Genomic DNA, 25,413 nt, shown 5'->3' on the forward strand with positions numbered 1-25,413 from the left:
ACACAGTTAAATCTGCTGAAAAACTACAGCTTCACTGCTCTTGTACAATGCAAAGGCCCACTGGTGCTGTGCTGCTGTGCCCAGCTCTTTTGGTAGACATCAGCAGAATGTCAGGAGATGAGGTTGACCAAGGACTAGAGAGGAGGGCATATGCCCGCATCACCCTGCAACATCCAATCTGCTTCTGGTCACCTGACTTTGCCTTGGATATAATGAATGATAAGGCATGATAGATTTTACACATCTTACAGAAAATTATGAGGACATAACAGAAAAAAGATGTTGGCAGGCTACAGTATGTCTGTGTCATGTTTAAGTGCAAGTAAGGAAATGCCCTAGATCCTAAAGTCACTGTGTTATTGCATGCAGCGCAGAGGTATCAATCCATCAACACATGTGCTCAGATTATGAACAAGCAGATCAGAAAAAGAAAAAGAAAAGAAAAAGAAGAAAAGCCACAGATAACCAAGCTTGCTTTCTGGGTTGCCATCAGTGACTTCAGGAGCTGACTTCTTGCTTCTAAAAGCAAAAGTGTTATTATTACCTGAGTGGAAAGTAATGCCCAATTTACCACTGGTATCAGCAATTGACACACATTAAGGCACACTATTGCTCTAACTGGATGGAATTGTGCCGGCACAACACCTCAGTCCCAGACAATACATACTGAGAGGACTTAGAAAGGAGTGTGAATCTCTTTCAGAATGGAGTATGTTTATCCTGGTGAGGATCAAACTTATGGCAAGAATTTGTACCTGTCCAGCTACCACAGACATTGAAAGCAGCTTCTATGTTAGGGCAAAGCTTCCAATGGAGTAATAGTTATCTTCTCAGACTGGGAGAAGATAAAAGGCAGTCTTCCAGAAGGGTCTGCTCTGAGTTTGTTTTTGCTCCCAAGATTTCAACTGTGCATGCCTCAAAGAGCAGCAAGTATGTTCCTATCTGAAGAGGACTCAGAACAGAGAAGGCACATTTAAAATTCAGTGTGTTGATGAAGAAAGGGAAGTATAGGTTAAAATTACTTAAAATTTAAAAAAGAGCTACAGAAACATTAATTGTGCATGTGTGTTGCAGGGGAAGAACAGCTAGGAGACTGCAACTTACGTATATTCTTGGCAGAGAAAATAAGAGAAGATTGTTCGTATTTTCTCCTCCCTGTTCCAGCAGATTTTTCTTTAGGAGAAAAAAATAACTATTCAGCTATAACATTTGTTCAGAAAGTGCTAGTCAGACAATACACAGGCTCCTTAACATACATGGTTTTAGCGCTGTTTTGAAAAACCCTAGATTGTTTTAAAAAAACATGGGATAGCAGTCTTGTGGAAGAGTACTAGACTTGTATTTAGTGGATCAGTGTAAACAGGGATAGCGTCAGGCCCAGCCCAAGAACAACGGTGTAACAGTCCAGTTGAGTTAAGTTCCTTTATTTGCTTAAACCAGTGTTGTCCAAACTTGGCCACTTTAAGATGAGTGGACTTCATGCTGGCTGGGGAATTCTGGGAGTTGAAGTCCACTCATCTTAAAGTGGCCAAGTTTGGACAACACTGGCTTAAACCATATAGACAGAATCTTGCCAGATTAAATCTATGCTGCTGCAATTACCCTGGGAGATTCTAGGGAGTGGCTATCCTGAACCTCTTTCACTTCCCACACTCCCCCTGCAGACTGTGTTGCCTTTTGTCTCCTTTCCCTTCCTGGAATGCACCCCCTCCTTCCTGATAGCCTTGATCTCTGTTACTATCCCCCACATCACCCTCCTCTTTGTAGATACATTCCATCACAGAAAGAGAGCTTGGTTCTCCTGCTGGTCTCCTATCCAGGTCCATCCTGCTTCACACATGCCTACTGCATGTGCACCTGCTATAGCCGAACCCCCACAATTCAGAAACCTTTGCTGAACTATTACAAATCAGACAGAGATCTTGATTTACCTTCTGCCAGCTCCAGCCTAGGACACTGGGTAAAAGTTACCTGGATTATAGGATGCCAAATGTGGCAAGGAGAAAAAAAATAGGCCCTACCCCAAAAGTAGATGAATGTGTTTCTGGTTGGAAAAGTCCAGATGATGCAGTATAACGATCCGATACAGGCTTGGTGCAGTCTTGTATGTAAGGTTCTTTGGGATAAATATTTACAACAAAGGACTCCGATACCCATGCTGATTGCTAACCATGAAATGTCATTGCCTCATTAGTATCCCTTTAGAAGGCATAACTTTGGATTTCAAATGCTACTGTGTGAGCTATAGTGCCATGTTCTCAAAATACTCTCAAGCTTGTATAGCCAAGCAGTTACTATTCTTTACTAGCATGATCAGGTGGAATGTGTTTCCGGATCTTCAGCAAATATCCCCTCCCGTACGCAAGTCATTCTACACTTAAAAAAAAAAAAAAGAATTAATGAATTTTCTTTGCATATTATGGCATTAAAAATACACATCTTATTGGAGAAATTTTGTTTAATTGCTACTCAAAGCGTAGTTGTCTTTCTACTTTTTTGATTATGTATCTGCAGCAGTAAAAAATATAATGCATTTTATTCTTTTAAACATTTAGAGGATGCATTCTTTTCCAAGGATTGGCAAGCTTCATTCTGATGTAACATACAAGTAATCCTCGTTTAGCTACCACAACTGGGACTGGCAACTTGGTCATTAGTGAAGCAGTCACTAAGTGAAACTGCAACTGTGCTTATGATCTTACTTCAGCTTTCCTTTGCTTTACAGATCTGCAAAGGTTGTAAATGCAAGGATTGGTTGCAAAGTTACTTTTTCATCACCTTTGTAACTGCAAACAGTCGCTAAACGAGGCAGTCACTAAATGAGGATTACTGTAAAGCATTTTAAGAACAACACCAAGCCCATCGTTTGATGCAATCCAGTGAATTCAATGCAAACTGCACCAAAAATATTTTAAGTTGGCAAGAAAAGCTGAAATTCTAAGCACAAATCTGATCCTTACTAATGACTTGCAATATTGTTTTAGGAAAACAGGGGAAAAATAGGAAACTATTCTAATCAGCCATTTTATGGAGTCACATAGAAGCAACTAACTGGTGGAACTATTTTGTATCCTTTGTGTCTTCATTCAAGATTATCTAATGCAAGGCTGTCTAATATATATAAGATATTTCACCTAAGCATGATTTATGGGATTAATCTACTTTCCTGAGTTCTCATAACAAACTGTATCATACAGTATAGCAAGGACTCAAGTTGACTTCTCACAAAATATTGATCCACAGATATTTATTTATTTATGTATTTTATTTGTATGGCTGCCCATCTCACAATAGACACCCTGGGCACTGTATAGGGATTAAAACGACAATATCTGCATGATGCCCAAGCTTAAAACCAAAAAAAAAACCATCAGAAAAACCAACAGCAGAACTTGCCTAACCATCTGGCCCAAATGCCTGGAGAAGCAGCCAAGTGATCGTCAAAGCCTTGCAAAAGGCTAACAGGGTTGGGATCATCCAGATTTCTGTAGGAATGCTGTTGCACAAGGCAGTTGCATAGCCAACTGCAAACAGCAATTATCTGTTTTTCTAATCATGAGTGTAGAGACTTTAACATCTAGAGTGTCTTTTTTTTTCCGGTCTGGTAACCTTCAGATTTACTGGACTACAAATCTCCTCATCTCTAACCACAATAGTAATTCTGACTGCAGAGATTAGGACTTGTAGTCCTAAGCATCTGGCACATTTCAAATTGGAGTAGGTGTATCTAGTGTGAACCAACTATGTCTGGGGGGAGATATGAATCATGTTGTCATTATCCAATCCCACCCCTCAATAAAATTCTGTATTGTTCATTTAAGTGGTATCAGTAGTATTTAATCAGAAAGTTACTTGATTGGACTGGATCACAAAAACCCAATGTAGTTGTATTATGAAGTTGAGCAGATAGCTCAATAAACTAGAGATCATGTCTACTTTGTTCTGAGTCATTTGAAGCAAAACGGGGCTATATTATTACAAATAAATAAATAGAAAATGACTTTTGTAAGATTTGTAATGTCTATGTTTCCACAGAGAAAAATTTTAATAAAGACTTCCCAAGTGCCCCGAGATTAGCATTTTGTTTGTTCACTTGCAGTTATTAGATAAAAAAAATCTAAACACTTACTGTTTGCTAAAATATGCAAAGTAGCAATTCTGCACCTGAGCCACATTGAGAAATGTAAAAGTTGATATCAGACCACGGAGCCTGAAAGCTTCCCAAAGAAAATAGCACCTGCCGCTACCTTTCCAAATTCTGGCATACAGCCAATGCAATTTTTGTCAGAACAATGGACAATATTGGGAAATCACTAGTGCCCTCTTTCTTTATCAGTGGCAGTGGCCAGGTCTCACCCTAAAACAGGGATAAGGAGACCCAACCCCACTTGCCAAACCAGTTCATGGGGAGCTGGGCAAGGCCTTTCCTTCTCCCCCAGTCCTTTCCTTTGGCTGCATCTCATCATTTCCCCTCAAGGCAGAAAGATGGCATGTGAGGGAACCAAAGAGAAACTAACAGGGCTGGCAGTCCTACAGCAGCACGGCAAGGAACAGGTTTGCACTGTCTGTGCTTCAACATGCACTTCAGGGGGAAAGGGGGAGGTTCACAGGAAGCTGGCAGAAGCCAATCCTGCCGGTTGTTCTATATGAGCCTGCTCAGGATTTACTCAATTTTATCGGCTCCTCAACTTTTCTTACAAGTGTGGAAGGAGTAAGGTTGATCCTGCTGGTTCCTTTGGTATCTGTCTTCCTCAATGAGGGAAGGCACTCATTGCAAAGAACATTCCTGGTGTCACTCAATGACTCTGTTCACATGGCATTGCTGTCACTGCCACTCTTTTGGGGTAAACACTTATTACCATGCACTGGTAGGATGTGGTCACAGATGTCCCAGTCAAATGGGGAACCATAGCTGTCACTTCCTGCTGTCCTCTACCCCTAAATCATACTGCTGGCTTTGCAGTGATCTACAGGGATTACGGATGACACCCTGCTCTGACTTTATATTGCTAGTGGATTTTTAACACTTACAGGAAGCCACAACTTTCCACATACCCAATCCTTTAAAAATAAAACACAGCGACTCCATTATTTATTTATTTATTTACTTACTTATTTATTTAATTAATTAATTAATTTGGCCCCCGCCCATCTCCCCCCCAATGGGGGACTCTGGGCAGCTCACAACACATTAAAACAATAAATAAATATACAGTTAAAACCTATAACAATACACATTCACAAAAATAAAAGGGAAAAAATCCAGGAGGCTGATGGTTCAAGGCAGCAATGCCAGGCCACTAAGGGACTAGCCAACCCCACACTTGATGATCTCCCTCCTCGCCCCAGGCCAGATGGCAGAGCCAGGTCTTCAGATCCCTCCAGAAGGCCAGGAGTGAGGGGGCCAATTTCACCTCCAGGGGCAAGATATTCCAAAGGGCGGGGGCTACAGCAGAGAAGGCCCGTCTTCTGGACCCTGCTAGTCGGAGTTCTTTTGCCGAAGGGGTCCGGAGCATGCCCTCTCTGTGTGATCGGGTGGGACAGGAGGGGAGAGGCAGTCCCTCAGGTATATACTTACAGTATTAGTCCCATTGTTTGTCTCACACCCATGTGCTCTTCTTCACTCACAGCAAATGTCTGTGCATGCACATTATGCATCTACAACCTGATTTTGGTTCCTTTGTGAATATTCTCATCAGAGATTTAGCATTGGCAGTTTTGAATGCTGAATTCATAGCAGTTCTAACTAAAATCCACACATTCTGTAAGTGTTAAATATTTTCCCCCACTGGGTCATGGTCTTCAGGAGTTAAGTTGCTCCCAACTATGACATGGAGAAGTACTGTCACTCTGTGTATGTGTGTGTTTGTATGTGTGTGTCTCACTGGGATGTGATGATCCTGTCCATAATAGGAAAAGAAGGAGGTTAGTCACCCATTCCTCTGTTTCGAGTTCATCCTCTATCAAATACAAGGAACAGTACTACTGTTATATTGACATAAAATAGTTAGTAATGTAGTATTTAAGTGTTGGACTGGACTTTGAACAGGTTCAAATCCCCATTCAAGCTCACTCAGCAATTATGAGCTAATCATTTTCTCAGCTTCAAAGGGTTGCTTTGGGGGACAAAAAGTGGGGTAGAAATATTCTGAATAAATAATATCTGTGGCACTTTGACAAATGTGAACAAATCAAATCTAAAATTTAATTAAATAAATGGGGCAACAGTTCAGGAATTTAAAGAGAAGGATAAATATCAGAGATTGTTGGCTTTTATCTCTTGAAATTTTTCCTTGTAAATACTCCTAGGGTTATTTTCAGTTTCTGAGTGGTCAAAGGAATTGAGGGAGCTTAAAATGATCCATGGCCATTTGCAAAAGAGAATTGTAAATGCCTCCCCAGTCCTTCATATTTGTTAAGTGCTTTGGGTTCCTCCTTAACATCTAAGTTTGTTCTCAGATCTCAACGTCAGTATATACACACATATATATATATATACACACACACAAAAGAAGAAGTAGAAAAAGAAGTAGAAAATGCTTTCAAAACTGCTTCTCAACAGGAACATCTCATGAGCAGCTGCTGAAAAGACACTGCTAAACCCATTGCTGTTGTTGAAATTCATTGATTAAAAAAATCCAGATCCAATCACCATGCTTTGTGGTGCCTCTTACAGTACTTCTTTGGGGAAGTGAGATCTGAACTGCATAAACTGAATTAGTCTGACATTTCTGAGAGAAATATCAAGCGTGTGTACATAATCGGACCAGAGTTTGGTTAGACTGGCTTTTTCTTCACCCTCATCTGATAGAAGCATTTGGTACTTGGGTTCATGGCAAATATAGCTCTTGCATGGATCTCTAGGTTTGCTGAAGTTTATTTGCCATTTTAAATTACCTCTTAGAACCACTTGCTTCTTTCTGTGTCTGTGGTTCAGTTTCAATTCAACTGAAACCATCTCTTTTGAGGTGTAAGTTTAATTACACTTGATTGGACTTATTTCTGGGTAGGATTACCATAATGTTTAAATCCTAAACAAACTCATTAAGGAGAACTCGAGAAGCCCTGTTGAGTCCTTTTCAGAATAAATGGCTGTGGGATTGTTCTGGATAAGACGCTGCCTATGTACGTACCTGGGGTGGGTGGATGGGGAACTGCCTGAATCAGGTTTTGAGCTTGTGCTCTAGTTCAATTTGAGTTCCTGCCTGTAATGTCTGCTTAGTGATGAATCAGTATAAACACTTGCAGAGACCCACAAAAAATCTGTTAAATTGATTAGGATGGCAGCTGAAATTATGGAGATTAAAATATTTCCCTATCATAGGTCTAAATTTGAATGTATACTTCCAAGTTGTCTTTCATTATCCTTGCAGTGTCACGTCTTTTCACCACTTGTTTGTAATTCAGATTTGTCAGTAGTGGGTCTGCAAGAAATTATCTGCTAACCTTTGGAAACCTACTGACAGGAAGTTACTGTTTTTCTGAAATGTATGAATCAATCCATATGTTCTCAGGTCTTCAAGGAACTTAATGGAGTAAGTTCTGGCTCCCATACAATCCAGATACATGCCCATAATGTAATCATAAGTAAATTGTTCAAGACTTTTCTTCTTCCCCACCCCCATTTTATACAACCCTTAACAGAGAGGGTTTCAGCATCTAATATTGAACAAAGCCTCGTAGAACACTGAGTCCAAGCCTCTCCTTAATGCAGGAAATCCAGAATTATAGTGACTTCAACAGATTTATCAGTCACCTCATTATATACACTTTCCAAGAATGGTCTTGAAGATCTCCAGAAAGGGAGAAGCCACCATTCCTTGAAGGACTTGTTTTATAAAACAAATTGCTCACGGTTAAGAAGTTTTTCCTAATGTTGAATCAAAATCTATTCAGCTGAACTCTTAGCCATTACATCTAGTTCTGGGGCAGCAGATAATCAAGTTTCTTCTTTGTGACAGCTCCTGTGGTATAACATCCCTGCCCACCTTAGCCTTTTCTTCTCAAAACAACATATAGCTTGAGATGGATTATTGTGCCTGGATAGGTATATTGCATTAAACGCATTTTTATAAATGAAGATTTTCAGGTGAACTCTTAGGCAAAGAGTGCATGATTAAGAGTTAAGGAAGATGTTGAACTTGGACCAGGGACATCCAACAGCCAAAACCCCACTCAGGTATGAAGCTCAGTGGGTGACTATTCCAGTCACTCTCTCAACCTACCTTACCTAACAAGGTGATGGTGGAGTTAAAATTGTAGATTCCCCACCCACCCACCCATCTGGACTAAGGATGATAAACAAGAAGTGACTGGATACCCATTCACCTGTCAGAGAAAGGTGACACAATCTTTTAACTTTTTGTCCATACCTATATAGGGTGCCTCTTGAATTTTGCTTTACTAATAATTAAACTATCTGCAGCAGCAATGTTTAAAATTATCTCTTACATTTTTTTTAGAACCCCTGTACAGTCAATCACAATAAAGCAATAGGCTGAGGTGGTGGAATTCTGTATTGTGTGCCAATTCAGAATGCAGTTGGGGAGTTATCATTACCATATTTTAATTAATGCTCCTGCACATAGAAGGTTCCCTGAATTTAGCAGGGATTTGTTCCTTTAGTACATGGACAAATTCTTCCAAATGCATGACACATTTGGAAACATGAGATCCCCCCCGCTACACACATACACTCCAATTGAACAAACAGCCCAAATCCTGTAATCTCAGTTCTACTGCAATCCTTTTCATATCTCCTGTCTCCATTCAGCTGGAACTGTGAATGAGTGGGTAAGCTCTCTTAATGAGATCACAAACCCAGGAAATGGTACCATGGTTCTCACATATTACTGTATATGTGGACTCTGCTCAGATCTTTGGTTGTGGAGGTTGCATGTCACTTCATTTCAATGAATGCGTGCATAACATTTGGAGACCTTTTGAATAGTGGAAAATGGGAGGTTTTTCCCCTTTCTCCAGTATACGATTTAAGATGAAGTGGGTGGAGACTAAAATCTGTTATTGGCGTAAATGGAAAAACACAGAACGCGAATTCTTCGTTGACTTGACATGCCAAGGAGTGATTCCCCCCCCCCCCCCGCTAGGATGGCATGTAAAGGCTGCTGCTATTTCCAGGGTCGAGCCTCCTGGCGCAGCCAAACTTCCACGCCACACTTCCTCGCAGGAGCACCTTCTCGATGCCTTTAGTTCTGTCCACAACTTCGTGCCAAACGCATTCCTCTTTCACGTGTGAACAAACATGGTTTTTCCCATTTCACTCTCTCGAAAGAAAGAAGCGTCTCCCGGCGCAGAAGGGGGCGGTTACGCCGGTCTCTTTCCCGCCTCTGAGCAAGGCTTCTTGTCGCCCTCAGGCGAGACGGGGGAGAGCCCTCAGCGCAGCCTTGTATCCCGAAGAGCGCGGCTCCGCGTGGAGACCCGGAGCGGGGCAGGGGTCTTTGGGCCTGGCTTGCGCTTAAGGGGCCGAGAGCGGGCTCCAGCTCACCCCCGGCCCCTTCCCTCCTTCGGCCTCTGGCTCCACGGGCTGCGATTTCTTCGCGGGGGACCGGGACTGGGCGGGCCGAGGGAGGCGAGGGGAGGCGGTGGCCACTCCTCTTTAAGCCTCTAGCTGTCCCCGCCCGCTCAACAGCAGCAGCAGCAGCTCCTCTCCAGCCCGGGCGTGCAACAGCGGCGGCGCAGGGAGCTCCGGCCAGTGCGCGGCGACACGGATGCCCAGCGCGGCGTCTCCGCAGTGCTCCCGCTCCGCCCCGGCATGGTAAGCGAAGGAAGGAATGCATGCCGACTTGGGGACAAGGGCATTGGGCGAGAGGAAAGGGGACGGGGGCTGCTGCAGTCCTCGCTGGCAGCCGGGTTCTGCTCGAGCGTGGCTACTGTTGGTGGTGCTCCATCTCGCCGGGGAGAGTGGCAAGGGAATTCCCTGCCGGCGAGACCTGAATTGGTATCCGAACAGCTTCGCTCGGATGGTAATAAGTCCCGACGGCATAGCAGCCATTTCACGCCCCCGCTCCCCTCGCCCCCGGCACCCATCCCGGTCTCGGCGGGAGGATCCCTTTTCTGGTTCCTGTCCCAAAGAGACCCTCTGCGCTTCTTCTGGACAGTTCTGACTCTTCCCTCCCTCTCAGGTCGGAATCACAGTAGGCCCCCCTCGGGGGCAACTCCTGCACCCCTCAGGGCTCTCCCGGCTTTCTTTCTCCTACTCATTTCTCCCTGGGCTGGTAGCCTCTGATGTCTCCTTCTCTCCTGTAGCCCATCCCTGGAGGAGCTGTGACAAGGAGGTCGGGACTCACAGAAGCGCCCATCTTTGCCCTGAAGCAGCCGAGTAGTGCCTCTTGTTTCTTATCAGGATGAAGTGAAGTGCCAAATTGCTCCTCTTCACGATCCATGGAGTGGCAGGACCAAGGTTCTTGATTGGACTGGGCTGGGCAGAGCCCCCCACCACCTCCATTCTGCTCTCTCAACTCACCATGGGGTGGAGGCATCTCCTCTTGCTTCTACCATTTGCTCTGTATGCCCTGACACTCCTTCTGACCACACAGGCAGCTGGGCCCCCACGGACACCCAAGGGCAACCGGACACAGGGGGCAGGAGCCTCCCGGAGACCTTACAAGCCAGCCAAGGAGCAGCTGAACCAGTCACTAACCAGCACGGCACCCTCTTCTGTGCTAGCCAGTGGTGGAGGAAGCCGTGGACGCAGTCCTGGTGTAGGGCCAGCAAAGGTGCCCTCCAGCAGCAGCAGCAGCAGCAGCAGCAGCAGCGCAGGCAATTCCAGCCCAGCATATGAGACATGCATGGGTTACTATGATGTGAGTGGGCAGTGGGACAAAGAGTTTGAGTGCAACAATACTCAGCAGGATTTTCGCTACTGTTGTGGCACCTGCTCCTTCCGCTTCTGCTGCAACAAGCGCTCTAAGAAGCTCAACCAGGAAAAGTGCCGGAATCAGGACCCACGTCCTAGCACAGATCCCATGACCCCTGCCACCAGTAATGGTGGACCTGGAGATATACCCAATGGGTATGACCCCAATGAGGACAACACAAACGCCACCGTCTACATTTCATGCGGGGCCATTGCCTTCGTTGTCATCGCGGGCATTTTTGCTAAGGTGGCGTACGACAAAGCACGGCAACCACCACAGGAAATGAACATCCACAGGTGAGAACAGAGTGTGGACCCCGGTACCTTTTTCACTTCCCACAACCTGAGCAATGAATGTGCACTGATGCGAGTGAGGTATTATCACTCCAAATACCATCATCCTGTGACTTGGGGAGAAATCCCCTGCCTCACAGAAATATCACTGTCTTTCCCGGGTTGGCTGATGAATATAAGCCTCACTTTACTGTCTTATAAATGGGATGATTGATTTCCTTGTTCCTCCGTGCAATCTGTTCTCCTGCAGGAAATGAAGGAAGGAGTTTTCTTTAGGATACTTGAGACATTTTCACCTGCTGTTCTCCATGGATCCTGGTTTCCCCAGAGAAACAAATGTGCAAAACCTAATACTTGATGAAGTTGTCTCACCTCCAGGCATCATAGAGATTCTCATTTCTTAATACTTATTTTGTTTAGAGTTGGCGTGGTAAACCATGCATTTCTTCTGTACCAGCCTTCCCCAGCTTGGCATCCTCCAGAGATTTTGGACTACAACTCCCATCATCCTCACTCAACATGGCATGCTGTTTTCAATGATGGGAGGTTTTGTCCAACATATCTAGAAGGTATCAGGTTAGAGACAGCTGCTTTACACCACACCATCCTATTCCTTCTCTTTTTATTAAAAATAAGAACAGTTGGGAAAAGTAGATTTTAATATCTCCCTCTGAAAAATATGATGTTACTAGAAACAGATGTAATACTGAGTATTATCATACACATAGTATAATTGTTTAAAAAATCCAATCAAAAAATCCTCATAATATATGTTTAATTAGTTCATAGAATTGTAGAGTTGGAAGAGACTGTAAAGATAATCTAATCCTGCAATAACCTTGCAATTAATAATTAATTAATAATATTATATATATATATATATATTTATAATAATTAATGATTAATTAATAATTGCAATAACTCTGCAATGTGGAGGAACATCATAAAAGCTTCTTTGAGAGATGGCTGTTCAGCCTCTTCCTAAGAACCTCCAAAGATGGAGAATCCATGACTTCCATAGGTAGACTATTGTTACAGTGAGATAATTTTTAAAAAAAATCTATATATAAACACACACATGCACAGAAGAATTTTGCTTTCTAAATAACTTACTTAAATGTGGATTATGGAGATTATAAAGTAAAACCTAATCATAAATTTTAATAAAGATGCAGGTTATGGTAGATTTTACTCAAGCAGTTTCTTTCAAATCAGCTTGGCTGAAGAGGAAGGAGTGAATTTTATCTGAGACTCAGCTATCTATAACCTGCTACAGTTTGAAGAGCACCCTCTAAATAGAAGGTATAGGTGTCTGAGTTCTGCATTAATAATTAAAATTACTTAATAGCCCAGTTATCATAACCACCTAACAAGTAGGGAGACCTTACGTCATTGGCTTTGAAAAAAATATTTTCCTATTACTTTTTTAAAATTAAAAGCCTTTTAAATGTTTTAACTACAAACCTCCTGATGAGGTCTGAAATTGACAACTGTTAATCTCTACCCCAAGTTAACAAATGTTAATCTTTATCCTATTTCTGTTTTTATACCACCTTGACATTTGTATTTACCTTTAGGCACTAACATTAATTTATTTTACCCAAAAAACAAACTACAGAATTACATAATACCAAGCAGTCTTAAAGGAGGGAAAGAGTTGTTCACTTTTAACAATATGTAAACCTTTTCAAAGCAGAAATGAGGGAAATATCTCATTCCACATTGCAACACAGCGTCTTCTTTGCATCATTCTTTCTAAAACGATGAGAACTAGATCCTGTGTTGTTTTGTCTCTTTCAAACAGTTCAGACTGCTCTATCTCTTTGTTGTTCATTCAGACACCTCTTTAGATGGATACAAATCTTGAACAGGATTTTCCCATTTTCTCTCTTTTAAAGCCTGCACCTATCATATCATCCTGCTAAACACTCAACAGTTTTTGACCCTAATGATGAAACTACACAAAAACTCACTGGGCTATTTTCTGTGGGTTCCATCTGTTCTTCCCAAGGTTATAAAACTTTTCCTATATTTTAAAACTCCTATTTAAGATTCTCTTTTCTCCTCTTTAACTTCTGTTAACTTTGTATGCCTCCTCAACTGACCCAACTAAAGTATGTTTGTACAACTGCATATTCACCCATTCCTGAATTGTCTGCCTGGAACTTCCCCATGGTGCCTGCTTTTCTCCTGTACTGCACTCTGTGTCCTGCTAATTCTTGTTTACTCTAAGTGCTACAGAAAGTAGAATGCTTTCTTCTTGCACTTCTAACAGGATTCATCTCTGTTTCTAAGCCAGCTTCTTCTCCTTTATGTTGGAGAGGAAACCCATGTAGGATTTTTTGTTCAGTAGTTAAAACTACTAGGAAGTCCTCTCTGTTTCTGTTTTAAGCAGGTTGAGGCATTCTAAGTTAACAAATGATGAAGATGGCACTTGGTGCTTTTTTGTCTTTAAGTGTAAAGACAAAAGAAAACTACTTACCTTCTGTGGGAATGTTGCATAGCAGAAATAACGATTTAAATAGGAAAAGTCAGATGCCCTTCATTTTACCTCTGTGAATGACAAGTATTCTTTTGTATCTGACATGAATTGTTGACATGGGACCAAATGTAGGAGCATTAAATTTGGGGTGTATGTGTCACTCAAGTGTAAGTAAACTAATTTGTAGTGAGCAATCTTTTTGAAAATATGTAATAGAAGCAATCATGACAGAGAGGAGCAGCTGCTTTTGCATGATTATCTTTCATTTAAATCATCAATTAAATATTGTGTTTTGCTGAAAGACCTGACACCAGCTTATTAAATGAAAAACAAGTGTATTTTATCCAGTGCACAGAATACAGGATCAGCATTCTACACAGTAAAATTCCAAGCAAGATCACAAAAAAGCCTGAATTTATCAAAGCTATTCCCTCCCACCGCCCCCCATCAGCCATTCTGGAAAAGTTGAAAATATTCTCTTATTTCATTCTTCTCATTTACTTACTACTGTCTTATAAGCAATGAAGGGCAACTCACTAGCTGGTATGCATATTGAATCAATTTTTTTCTAACTGTCTTAAGCTTTGCATCTGAAGGGTTATGCTAAAACTGAATTCTAATTCAAACATACTTTGTTCTTAGTCAATACCTTACGAGTATTGGCATGCATGCAGACACACAGACACGTACACATACATACAGTGACAATATTAAAAACTACTGTCAGCAATACTACGAAATATTACTGAATGCTATGAAATATTACTGCATTAGCTTCAGTAAATATTAGCAAGAATTCAGAATATAGTCTTATAGGACTGAAACCCCTCTTTTTTTGTTTCATTAATGCTTTTGTTAAGGTCAGCAGGTCTCAGTAGGTATATGGCATTCTTGATGAATCTGGAAATATATGCGTGCTCCTCTTTCCCATATTTTTCTTCTGTAATGCCAGGCGTAGTGGCAGATCTCCCATCAAAATCATACGAAGCCTTATCAGCCCTGCCTAAACTACTTCTTGTCATTTCTATTCTTTGATGTTCCTTTTGCTTTTTGAAGATGTTTCTAAATGATGAAATAAATCACCTGTATGGAAATGAAGGATATAAAGAAATGAATGACAGATTGTGTTTTGGAAAAAAATTATGTATTTGGAAGAATAGATTTTTTAAAATTATTATTAGAGTATAGAAGATGACAAAAGATTATATCTTTCAGAGACATTTAACCTAAATTTCATCAACTTTGGTAAACCCATTTAAATATTAAGAATCATTTACCAGCTACTAGGGAAATACATGGAAATGCAGGGTACTCAACTTCTGTTAGCCCAAGGGTCACTCAGACTTGTACTGCATGTCAAGGACTATACTTCAAAAGCACAAGTTCTGTTGGCTTGACTGAAGTAGAGATGTTAAAATAAACTGCAAAGATTAAGGTTGTAAGGATAGTTCTGATATGTGTAACTGTGGTAACTTTACAAATCTTAAGGGACCTATTTTCCCCTTCAAATTTCCCAAAGCCCACTCTGCCAAAAGAATGCTGATAGTTCTCATGTAGTCATGGGTCCTACTTTTTGCATCCTTAATGTATTTCTTCCTTGTTTTAAAAAGAATAAAATCCCATATGGTCAGGATCCATATCTGGACACATGTGTTCTTAAGACTGAGGCTATGGTATTTCCAGATATTTTAGAAGCTCTGTCTTGCAGAGATTTTTCAGTTCTGTGCAGGCTGTTTATGTCCTGGGATGATCAAGCGGGGAGGAAAAATTGGGGCTAATGGAAATATATTCTCCAGATATGCTGGCCAGCTGCACTTGTATTAAGCTAAGCTTAATATCTGGGACCAGGTAATCTTTTTTTCAACTACAAGTTGAATTTTTAGAATTGAGGTTGTAGTAGATAAACTACTTGCCACAAATGGAAACCAGTGGCTTTGGGTTAAATAGCTGATTTTAAGTGACTTGATATTTCCACTGATTTCACAGGGAGCCAAATCAAATCTAATTTATAATGGATATCAGTTATATAAAAATTCTCTAAGGGCATATATAGATACTATAATGATTCTTATTTAACTCTTTGGAGAAGCAATGATAGTTCAGTCTGAAGGATTCTTAAGTGAAGGCCTCTTATTGCTTGGGACACAACTGTGATCTTGTCTCTACATGTAATGATAGGACCAACACTGCTGGTAGATTTTGTCATATGCCTAATTCACAGTTTCTAAGAAAAGTATTAATATGTGTCATAAAGAAGCAGTATGTTCAACAGGGAATGGTATCATTGTCTGTTGACAGTTCTGGGTGACTTTTTAAAATATAAGATTAAGAACAGCTGATATTGGTCTGCACGCACATATTTCTTGCTATGTACAGGAAGAATTCTAACATTTCATTTTGTCACTTTTATACATATAAAGTGATACAAAAGTTGGGCAATGCATTGGTTGGAGTTTTGAATTACATAGAGGAAAGCAGCAAAGTGTTGAAAAGAACTAAGATTTTTTAATTATTATGATTGAGGAAAATACAAAAAAATTAGTTATAGTAGGTAAACAGTACAATGACATTATAATTGCTTGAATTGATTTATCACAATGATAAAATAATTTAAACTGTTCATTTTAGTAACAGAAGCACGATTAAGTACTTGACTTATTCAGGTGGGTTGCAAGCATATAAATAATAAACATTTTCATATTGTTTTAAATAATCTATTATTTGCTAAACCGTCTCAACTATTTGTTATATATTTTGAAATATTTGCCTAACGCTAAAGGATAAAAATGGCACCATGCTCCTCATTTCAGTGCTGGCAATTGAACAGTGTTCTCTATCACTTGTGGAGAGAGCCAAGTAGCTGAGGGCACACAGGACAGTGTGAAATATTTAGGATTTTGTCTTTCAGTACTTCATTGCTGGTCCCCAGGAACGTTTGCTGAAGGCAGCTGCCTTGCTTTGCTCTAAGACTGGACTTGAGTGTTTGTTCTGACTACTTTGTAAACTATCACAGTATGCTTTATTACATTTATCAAGGTGCGCTTTTCAATCTCATCTTGAAAAAGTGCACCTTATGCACTTTTCATTCAAGAACCAACTGTTCATCCATGTCTAAACACCTTCTGGACAGAGGCTCTTTGTCTCGATGCCTGTTGTCAGGTATTCTCTGGCTCTTACAATCCTTAAAATGATCTGGATTCTAAACTCCTGTTAAAATACAAAGTCCAGAAAAAACTATGAATTTGTCTTGCCTTCTCACCACTCATAGGTCTCTCAACTTTCCTAGGCAGCTTGCAAGTGTGGATGAAACATAGCCAACTGTTTTTAACTACTCCATCTCCTTTTGGTTGGCAGTGCCATCAATTGTAATCTCCATGCTTTTCCAGGTATAGGCTGGCAAGACATGCACCACCTTTTCCCATTGTAAAGTGCCCATCCGAGCAGTACCCTTTATCAGTCAAATCATTGGGGTGTGTGTGTGGGGGGGGGGGTGTTCTACCACAGAATCTTGCACAGAATCTTTGGGATTTGCTCTGTCCCAATATTCTGTTAAACATTCTCATCTTCTTAATTTGTTCTAGTCCCTAGACTTGGATCCTTCCAACTGTGCTAATTATGTCACAGAGAGAATTGTAAAGAGGTTCTTTACACTCTTCTTTTTCTTCCCTGAGAGAATTGTCTCTTGCTTTGAGAACCATTTCTTGTTGAGACTTAAAGGTTTTCATTTTGGTATTTTTCCATGTACTGCATAAGCAGAACAAGCCCTTTTGCCTCTATAACCAGCTTTCAATAGGATTATAGATGTTCAGTCATATCTTTACACAAATATATGGCACAAATCTATATAGGAACATGTACAAATCAATATATGCAGCAACTATATAATAACATTGGTAACAAAATGGTGACAGCATGAAACCAAATGTGATGAAAATCCCCATGCAGGTAGTCGTTGCTTAACAACCACAGTCGAGACCGGCAACTCCCTTGCTAAGCAACACGGTCGTTAAGTGAGACATCACATGACTGTGATGGGTTTACAACCTCATTTACGCTGCAGTTATTAAGCAAATCACCCATGCTCATTAAGGGAGATATCATGTGACCATGACTTGTGATTTTACTGCTGGCTTCTCCATTGACTCTGCTTGTCAGAAGCTGGCTGTGAAGCATGCAAATGGCGATCACGTAACTGTGACATGCTGCAATGGTCATAAACACCCACTGGTTGCAAAGCACCCAAATCTCAATCATGTGACTGTGGGGACGCTGTGACAGTCGTAAGTGTGAGGACTAGTTGTAAAGTTACTTTTTCAGTGCCATCGTAACTTCAAACGGTCACTAAACGGAGCAGTTGTTAAGAGAGGACTACGTGTACATGATATATTTGGCATTTTGATGCACAGATAGTAAATATCAGATTACTGTTGCTACATACTTGCATTTTATCATATTCCTGTGTCACTTAGCAAATAGGATATGACCCAGATTTCAGGTTTGGTACTGATGTGGAATAAACACATGCTCGTAGTGTTTTCATACTTCATGAGTTTCCCTGAAATGTGTTAGCTTTATTTCTTGCTGTCTTCCAAGTCAGTATCAAGGTTGCTTCCTTATTTTTGTTATAGCTGAATCCCTATTGTAACTCTTGGTTGTACTGGCTTCTGCTTCTGAAATTTCTCCCAGATCCAAATCTTCTGTCCCTGTGCTCAGTCTGTTTCAGTTTATATTAGTTTGCATCTGCTCTAGGGCAAATTACAGATCATTTTATAATAGATGTGCACTGATATCCTCCTTGCACTGTCAGGAATTTTGCTGGATAACTTACAACACACATTATTTCCAGTTGACATTCACTTATGAACCTATAGGAATTCCACTATCTGAATCCCAGATTCATTTACTGTTTGATTTGCCTGTCAACTTCATCTTCTTCTTGCACCGTTTGTAAAGGCACACTTGCAAACTTACTGGGCATTAGTGATCATTCTCCATGGTTGCTGAGGAATGTAATTTTTTCTAATGCTGCTAGTTGCCTGTACCTGTGCTACTTCTTTAAACCAACAACAGGTAGTCAACGCGTGCCTCTCCATAAGTCATGATATGTCAAATACTGTAATTCTCCAACATTAGGTATGCTGGCTTGAGTTGATGGAGCTGGAGTTCAACAGTACCTAGAGACCTACATATTGTTCATTCCTGCCTTAAGTTATTGAGATAATATACATCATGCATTATGAGTTATTATTTCTCAACATTTGGGTATCAGCTACAGGTGAGATACTAGAAATTAGTGGCTGCTGGTCATATTTCTGTGGCCAACTGTAACAGGACATGAAATGCAAACAAAATCTCTGTGGCCATCTATATTCATTTTAGCTTTTGTGTAAGCAGTAGGAATGTGATTCCAGTTTTCTAAACATGTATTGCCCACAGTTATCACACTGCCGAGATGATTTTAATTGCCAGCTGTGTTTTCATTTCTGTCACTAGAATGTTGTATAATGCTGTTGTGCACTTCTGAATTTGTGTTGTCTTCCATTTAAACAATAATGTTTTAATCTATATTCATCCCCCACCGTCTTTACTTATCTGAGTCTTTAAACTTGCTTTTCCACAAAAAGAGGTACCTTATAAATGCTTTACACGTTGCTGAACCTGCATTTTTTATTTTACCATCAGAGTGTGTGTGTATGTGTGCATGTATAGTGATGTGCATAAGCACATGCAGAAAAATATAATGGTATCTCACTTAATGAGAACCATTCCATTTTCACAGGATGTGTGACAATTTGATTGCCTGATTAATTATTTTTTCCAGAATTTTCAGCCTTTATATAATATGCAGAGTAGGAGTAAGCAGAAGCCACCTGATCCACTTCAAGGAACCTGAACTAGTGCTACAGAAATAACCTGATCCGCTTTGTGTGTGGGTAGTTCAGTCCAACTTTATAATCAGATCTGAAGGACGATTCCAAAAAACAGAGCTCAATCCTCCCACAAGAATACATGGGAAAATCCCAAATGGCTGTAATGATTTTGGTTTTCAACAAAAAGGAATTAGATTTGCAAACAAGCTAATGTTTTAGTGGTTAATTTAGCAAGCTGGCTCCTTTAAAATCTGTTTGAATTTTTTTTAACCCCATAGTTATTGTGAGATAGAATGTGCCAGCATTTGCAGCAATAGAATCTCTTTCTGGGGGAAATACCGCTGCCAAATTTCAGACAAATATATTGAGAAAGTTTTGTGCAAAGGATAAGAGTGGTGGTGAAGAATGATGCTGCCTTTTCCTGAATGTGGAAGGAGCTGATTGTCAGGAGTTGCAGAGAAAGCATAAGGGATGAATTTGCTGTTTTTCTCCCATGAAATAAATTAGTTCCTAGGCCAGGTCTGCTAGCTTATGCAGCTCAGAAAAATTTTAATAAACAGCTGGGCTACAATGTCCTTTGTAACAAAAATACTATCACTGGGGCAATCAAAGGTGGTCCATCTGTGATCTAATTACAAGTGTCATTTCTGATTTAAGGGAAGATGTGTCTATCATTGTATCTAATACTCTTCCACACTTCCCTTCATATCATGGAGTTTTATATAAGCAACAAAGGGTTGGTTGGTTGGTTTTAACAGCTGCTGCAGCCATGCTATTTGCAATGTCCTAGAGCCCTAGAGTTTTTCAAATTGTGTTTCACAGAACCCTAGGATTCTACAAGAGCATGATGGGGTTCTTTGAGAGACCAAGGGGTTGGGAGGGGGAGTTCATTTGAACAAAGCCAATTTTCTATCACAAGAGCTTTGCTTCTTTAGCAAGGTTCTGGGATTTTTTTAACAGCATCCACAGCTTGAAAAAGTTTGAAAGCCTCTGCTGTAGAGAAGTTGATCAAGCCCAGAGCCAGAACAGAGCAGGTTTAGACCCATCCATTCCATCTTGAATACATGAAAATTTGCTCCAAATTATTCCAGCCTGCCTTGGAACTTGGATGTCTGTCTAGTCTAATGCACACCTCCTGGAATTATATCTGAAAATGTATTTAATTAATTAAATACCTGCCTGTGATTTTAACAGATGGTTAAAAGAAAAAAAAAATTGGATCCATTCATCAGTAATATTTGCAGAATAATTTAATGTTGCACTGCCCCTTTCCCTGTACCTTGCTTCTCACGTACCAAAACTTAGCTAACAAACTGAAACCTCAGAAATGCTAAGGAATATATGAAATGTGAAATCTTATATATGCATTAGTTTTACATTAGATACTGTCTGTTTATACAGTCTTCATAAACTCATCAATAAAGCTGAGGCTAACTGTTGTCAACTTCAAAAAACTTGTGGAACATTGCCAGACAGTTTATATTTCCTCACTTTTCTATATCTGGACCTTATTTATTTATTTATCTATCACAAATTTTATATACCACCAATTCCATATAGATTCCATACAATTTATATACATCCAGAACATAAAACCCTCTATCAAAAACTATTAACAGACTCCACCTGTTTAATCTCATCCCAGCAACATGGTAAATTCAGCACTTTTCAGAATAATTCTGTTTTGAACATTTATCTCTGAATGTTCTGACTGACGGCATGATCATCACAAGAATAGTGGCTGCCATATACTACATTTTATATAAACTGATTTTTGGATGTATGCATTTACAGTGTCAGAAATGAAGGCACTTCTCCTAAGAAAAGTCACTAGATCAAGTAAGAGCTATTGGTTCTACTCCTGCAGTAGGATTATTCCTCACTGTTCAGGTATGAATTGTTCATGCTATGAACACAGGTTGTTTTCAAACAATTAAATCTTAGATACAAAACATTTCTGAAACTCCCATCAGACATCTGCTGAAAGTAAAGTTGGGGGGCAACTGATGAGTTTTGCATTTCTCGTAGAGAAGCAGTTCCTAAATCACTTGAAGTTCTAGCTGCTATCAAACTTGCTTATCTTCTTTCTTAAGTTCCTTACAATGGCTTTTCCCATATGCTTGTTTATTATGATCCATAAATCTGAGTAATTGGAACCCTTGAACTTCCAGCCCACCCCCTTGACATATCTACTGTGAACCACCAACATGTGCCCTGATCAACAGCCATTAGGAGGATATAGTATAATATAGAAAGAATCACAGACCCTCATATGTAAATCTGTTAGTTTATAAGAACACTGCAAAGCCCTACAATGTTTTGTTTTTTTTAAACAATCCATATATGGATCTTGTCATGTCATGCTGTGGTTCCCCATATCCTTGTAGCTAGATCCTTCCTGAAAGAATCCCTGTGATGTCACAGAAATGGCACAAGCCTGCCTGAGTCTTTGGATTCTGGATGGGAGATAGAAGAGACTGACACTGGACTCTTGAATTACAGATGTTTCATTTCCTGTGGCTTTTGGCTAATGGTGGTAGACATTCCGGGACTCAGGATGTTTTCACTATGGTGATGTCAAGAATAACATACAAAGCAGTGGGTAGAATCCAATTCAGAATCTACTTAAAAGAGCACTGCCTTTGGATAGCATGTTGACATTTCTCTGACACCCAGGCAACCTGAAGGTGAATACCAGGCTGACCAAATGAATGGCAGATAGCTCAGCAGAATCTTGATGGTCTGAGCCTCACCTTCTCTCTCTCTCTATGTCCCAAGGCAAACACGTCTTTCAAAGGAGCTGCCTTGTTCTCTGCATGAGTAGGTTCTGACAGGCTTTTCCTTTCGTCCAGGCAGTATAAAAAGTGAATGTAGAAGCCATAGCTACCTCATTAAAGGTTTTAATAACTTTCAGCACAAACCTCATCACCAAGTCCAAGCCTAGCATATTAGTTTCCATGAAAGGGCTACTCTGATTTCTAGGAGAGTTGAGTTTGAAAGGAGGTCAGTTAAGATAACTTTGTATTTTGGTTTTATTTCTTCCTGAACTCTTATTTGTAAATCAGGTAATTCTAATACTAAAACTAAGCAATCAGTCACATTAATATATGACAGAGACTCTCAAGGAACTAGAATCCTAATGGGCAGTTACTGGGTGTTCATGCCAAGAACTGGTAAGCTGTGGATCCAGAGAAAGAAATATTTACCTTTTTTAAAACTAACTGTAATGGCTGCTCTTAAATCAAATCCCAAGCACATAATGATTTGTTTATTTATTTATTTTACTATATGGCTGCCAAATTGGAAAGACTCAAGCCAGCTTATATTAAAACTCAATAAAAACAATCAGAATGCAAAAATTAAAAAAAAAATGTTTTAAAAATAAGTGGAATAGAGATGGGGCCAATTGGACCTCTGGGGGAATGTATTTCAGAGGGCAGGAGTGGTGACATAGAAGGCACACCTTCAGGATCCCGCAAAATGGCATAGATGAACTTAATGGTCCAGGAGCACCCTTAACCCTGTCAATTCTTACAGGCAGAGACAGGCAGAGACTATTAGAGAAAGGTAGTCCCATAGATAACCAGGTCCCAAGCCACGCGGGGCTTTATAAGATGTCAATCAGCACCTTAAATTGCACTTGAAATTCTGCCGGCAACCAGCGTAGTTCATGAACAGAGGAGTCACATGAGTGTACCACGGTGCTTCTCAACATGCATTCATCCGAACAAAGCACCTCTCCTCAAAGGGTTAAAGCAGCAACTTTTTTTCTTTTGGCAAAGCCCATGCAGCTGCTGTGAAAGTTGTCCCCGGCTGTCTCCACATGCATGCATATGCACAGCCACTGGCAGTTCCAGTGAAAGTTCTCTATGGAGGTAGAGGTTTTGAAGTGCCTGTGCAGTCTTTGCAAAGGATGGGCCTGTTTTAATGATTCAAAGAGAGGTGCTTCATTCACATGAATACGTTTTGTGAAGTACCTGTTTTGAAAGCTCTGTACAGTCCTATTCTTTACTACTTGAACCAGGCTAGTTATATTAGACAATTAAAATCCCAGTTGTTATTTATTCAAAGGAACCATAAAGGGGAAAAAACATCAACAATTTCACCATATGGATATGCTGCTGCTGCAGCCTCCCCAAGTTTGAGTATCCATTCAAAACGATGTCCATATAAATGTCAGTGTAGTTAGGGATCTCAGTACTGCCATTTTTTCTGTGCTGCCAATGGGATATGAACCTGCAAGGCTATTGTGACTTACAGCAATGAACAGGATGGAACACATTGTCAGTTGTACCTGTACATTTTGGAGCAACTCTATTTAAACTAGCATAGTTAGTTTGGATCTTGGCATCAGGATGATCTTGTCAAAAACTGGATGCACCGAGAGCTATCATTTGAAGATAGGAGCATGCATCAATGCCAGCCTGACTCTCCCATCTGCTCAGATAGGTGAAGCATCCTCTTAGGGAAGATTTGTTTTTCTGATCTAAGATGTATCATTGGCACCAACACTGTCATAATCAGCCTAGGCCTACACATCTCTTACGCAAATGAGTAGGATGCCTTTGGCTGTTCTAGAGAGGAGGCTGGCAAGATCAAGTCCCTCATTCCTCTCCTCTGCAGTTGTGAAGCACCCAGCTGAAATGTCATGCCTTGCGTATGTTGTAGAACAGTCATCTCCAGCAAATATGGAGAGGAATACACCAAGGAAGAGTATGTTTTTCTTTTTTCTTTTCCTTTTGGGAGGCACTTGTATTAAAAACTAATAATAGAGAGTGATGTTTGCATTTGTGATTCTGCCATAATGGAATGCAGAATATTGCAAAGTTAGGAAAAAGATGACATAGAACAGTTTGATAAGACTTCTGTGTGGCCGAGTTAGCTGTAATCACAGCTGAGTTCATAAATGTAGAATTCTTCTGACATCAGTTCATTGTTCCTCAACTAACTTGGAAGAATCTCCATGCCTTCAGTTATATTATACAATTATAATTTCAGTTGATGTGAAGAACTAAACATCATAAGGGTACACAGAATTAGATTACATATATTCCCAGTGTCTGTTCTGCAACTCCTACCCATCTTCGGCCCATGTTCTCTTTTTTGTTTCATGGAAACTGGCAAAAATCTGTTCAACTTCTCAGGCACTTTTTTTTCATAGAGAGAGCAACTTGGACATAGTCATATCACACACTTAGTGAATGGATATTTATTCATAAGGAATTAGTGAGCACATGTGCCAGTCTTTCTTAGGGTTTGTACAGTACCTAAAATCCAAATTCAAGGCAAACATGACATCCTGATCATGCAGGACAGATGGGTGTCTTGCTGCAAGAGGTAACTTTTAGCTTCTTTAAAAAAAAAATCAGGGCAAAGGAGTGTTCCAGCTTTGTGAAGAAAAAACAGACATTTTAAAACTAAATAAAGTTCAGTAATCAGGGGTGTTGCTAAAGTAGAAGAAGTACTGCTATAGTACTTAATATATTTTAAAGACTAGTTGAACTTATATGCTGGAGAAGTACAGCAGGAAATTGTCCCAATAGAAGAGAATATGTGTAGCTCAGGGTTAAACTGTGGAGTCCTTGGTGCTCTCTGAGCTTGGCTGTTTGTTTGCAGATGTTTCATTACCCAGCTAGGTAACATCATCAGTGCTTGTGAGTGTGGGGTTTGCTCCCTGTTTATATGCAGTAGCTATAGTACTACAGTAGCTACTGTGCTACAGTGGTTATATACAGCTACTGTATATAAACAGGGAGCTAACTTCACACTCAGTAGCACTGATGATGTTACCTAGTTAGGTAATGAAATGTCTGCAAGCAAACAGCCAAGCTCAGAGAGCACCAAGGACTCCACAAGAAATTGTTCATTAAAGTAATAATACACTCAGCTTC

At 40.3% G+C, this 25,413-nt stretch overlaps 1 protein-coding gene across 1 annotated transcript in view; it reads left to right on the forward strand.

The window, feature by feature from the left end:
* The first annotated feature begins 9,651 nt into the window (after positions 1 to 9,651).
* Positions 9,652 to 25,413, forward strand: part of SHISA6 (shisa family member 6) — a 326,449-nt gene continuing 310,687 nt past the window's right edge. Inside the window, exons 1-2 of the mRNA XM_088134747.1 lie at positions 9,652 to 9,775; positions 10,267 to 11,173. Of these exons, the coding sequence (XP_087990873.1) occupies positions 10,485 to 11,173 (689 nt within the window). The 5' untranslated portion in view covers positions 9,652 to 9,775; positions 10,267 to 10,484. The remainder of the gene's footprint in view (positions 9,776 to 10,266; positions 11,174 to 25,413) is intronic.

This window comes from Python bivittatus, unplaced genomic scaffold (assembly GCF_059951505.1).
Source record: "Python bivittatus isolate LINGU-HERP-01145 unplaced genomic scaffold, Pbiv_v1 ctg000080_np1212, whole genome shotgun sequence".
Classification (NCBI taxonomy): domain Eukaryota; kingdom Metazoa; phylum Chordata; class Lepidosauria; order Squamata; family Pythonidae; genus Python; species Python bivittatus.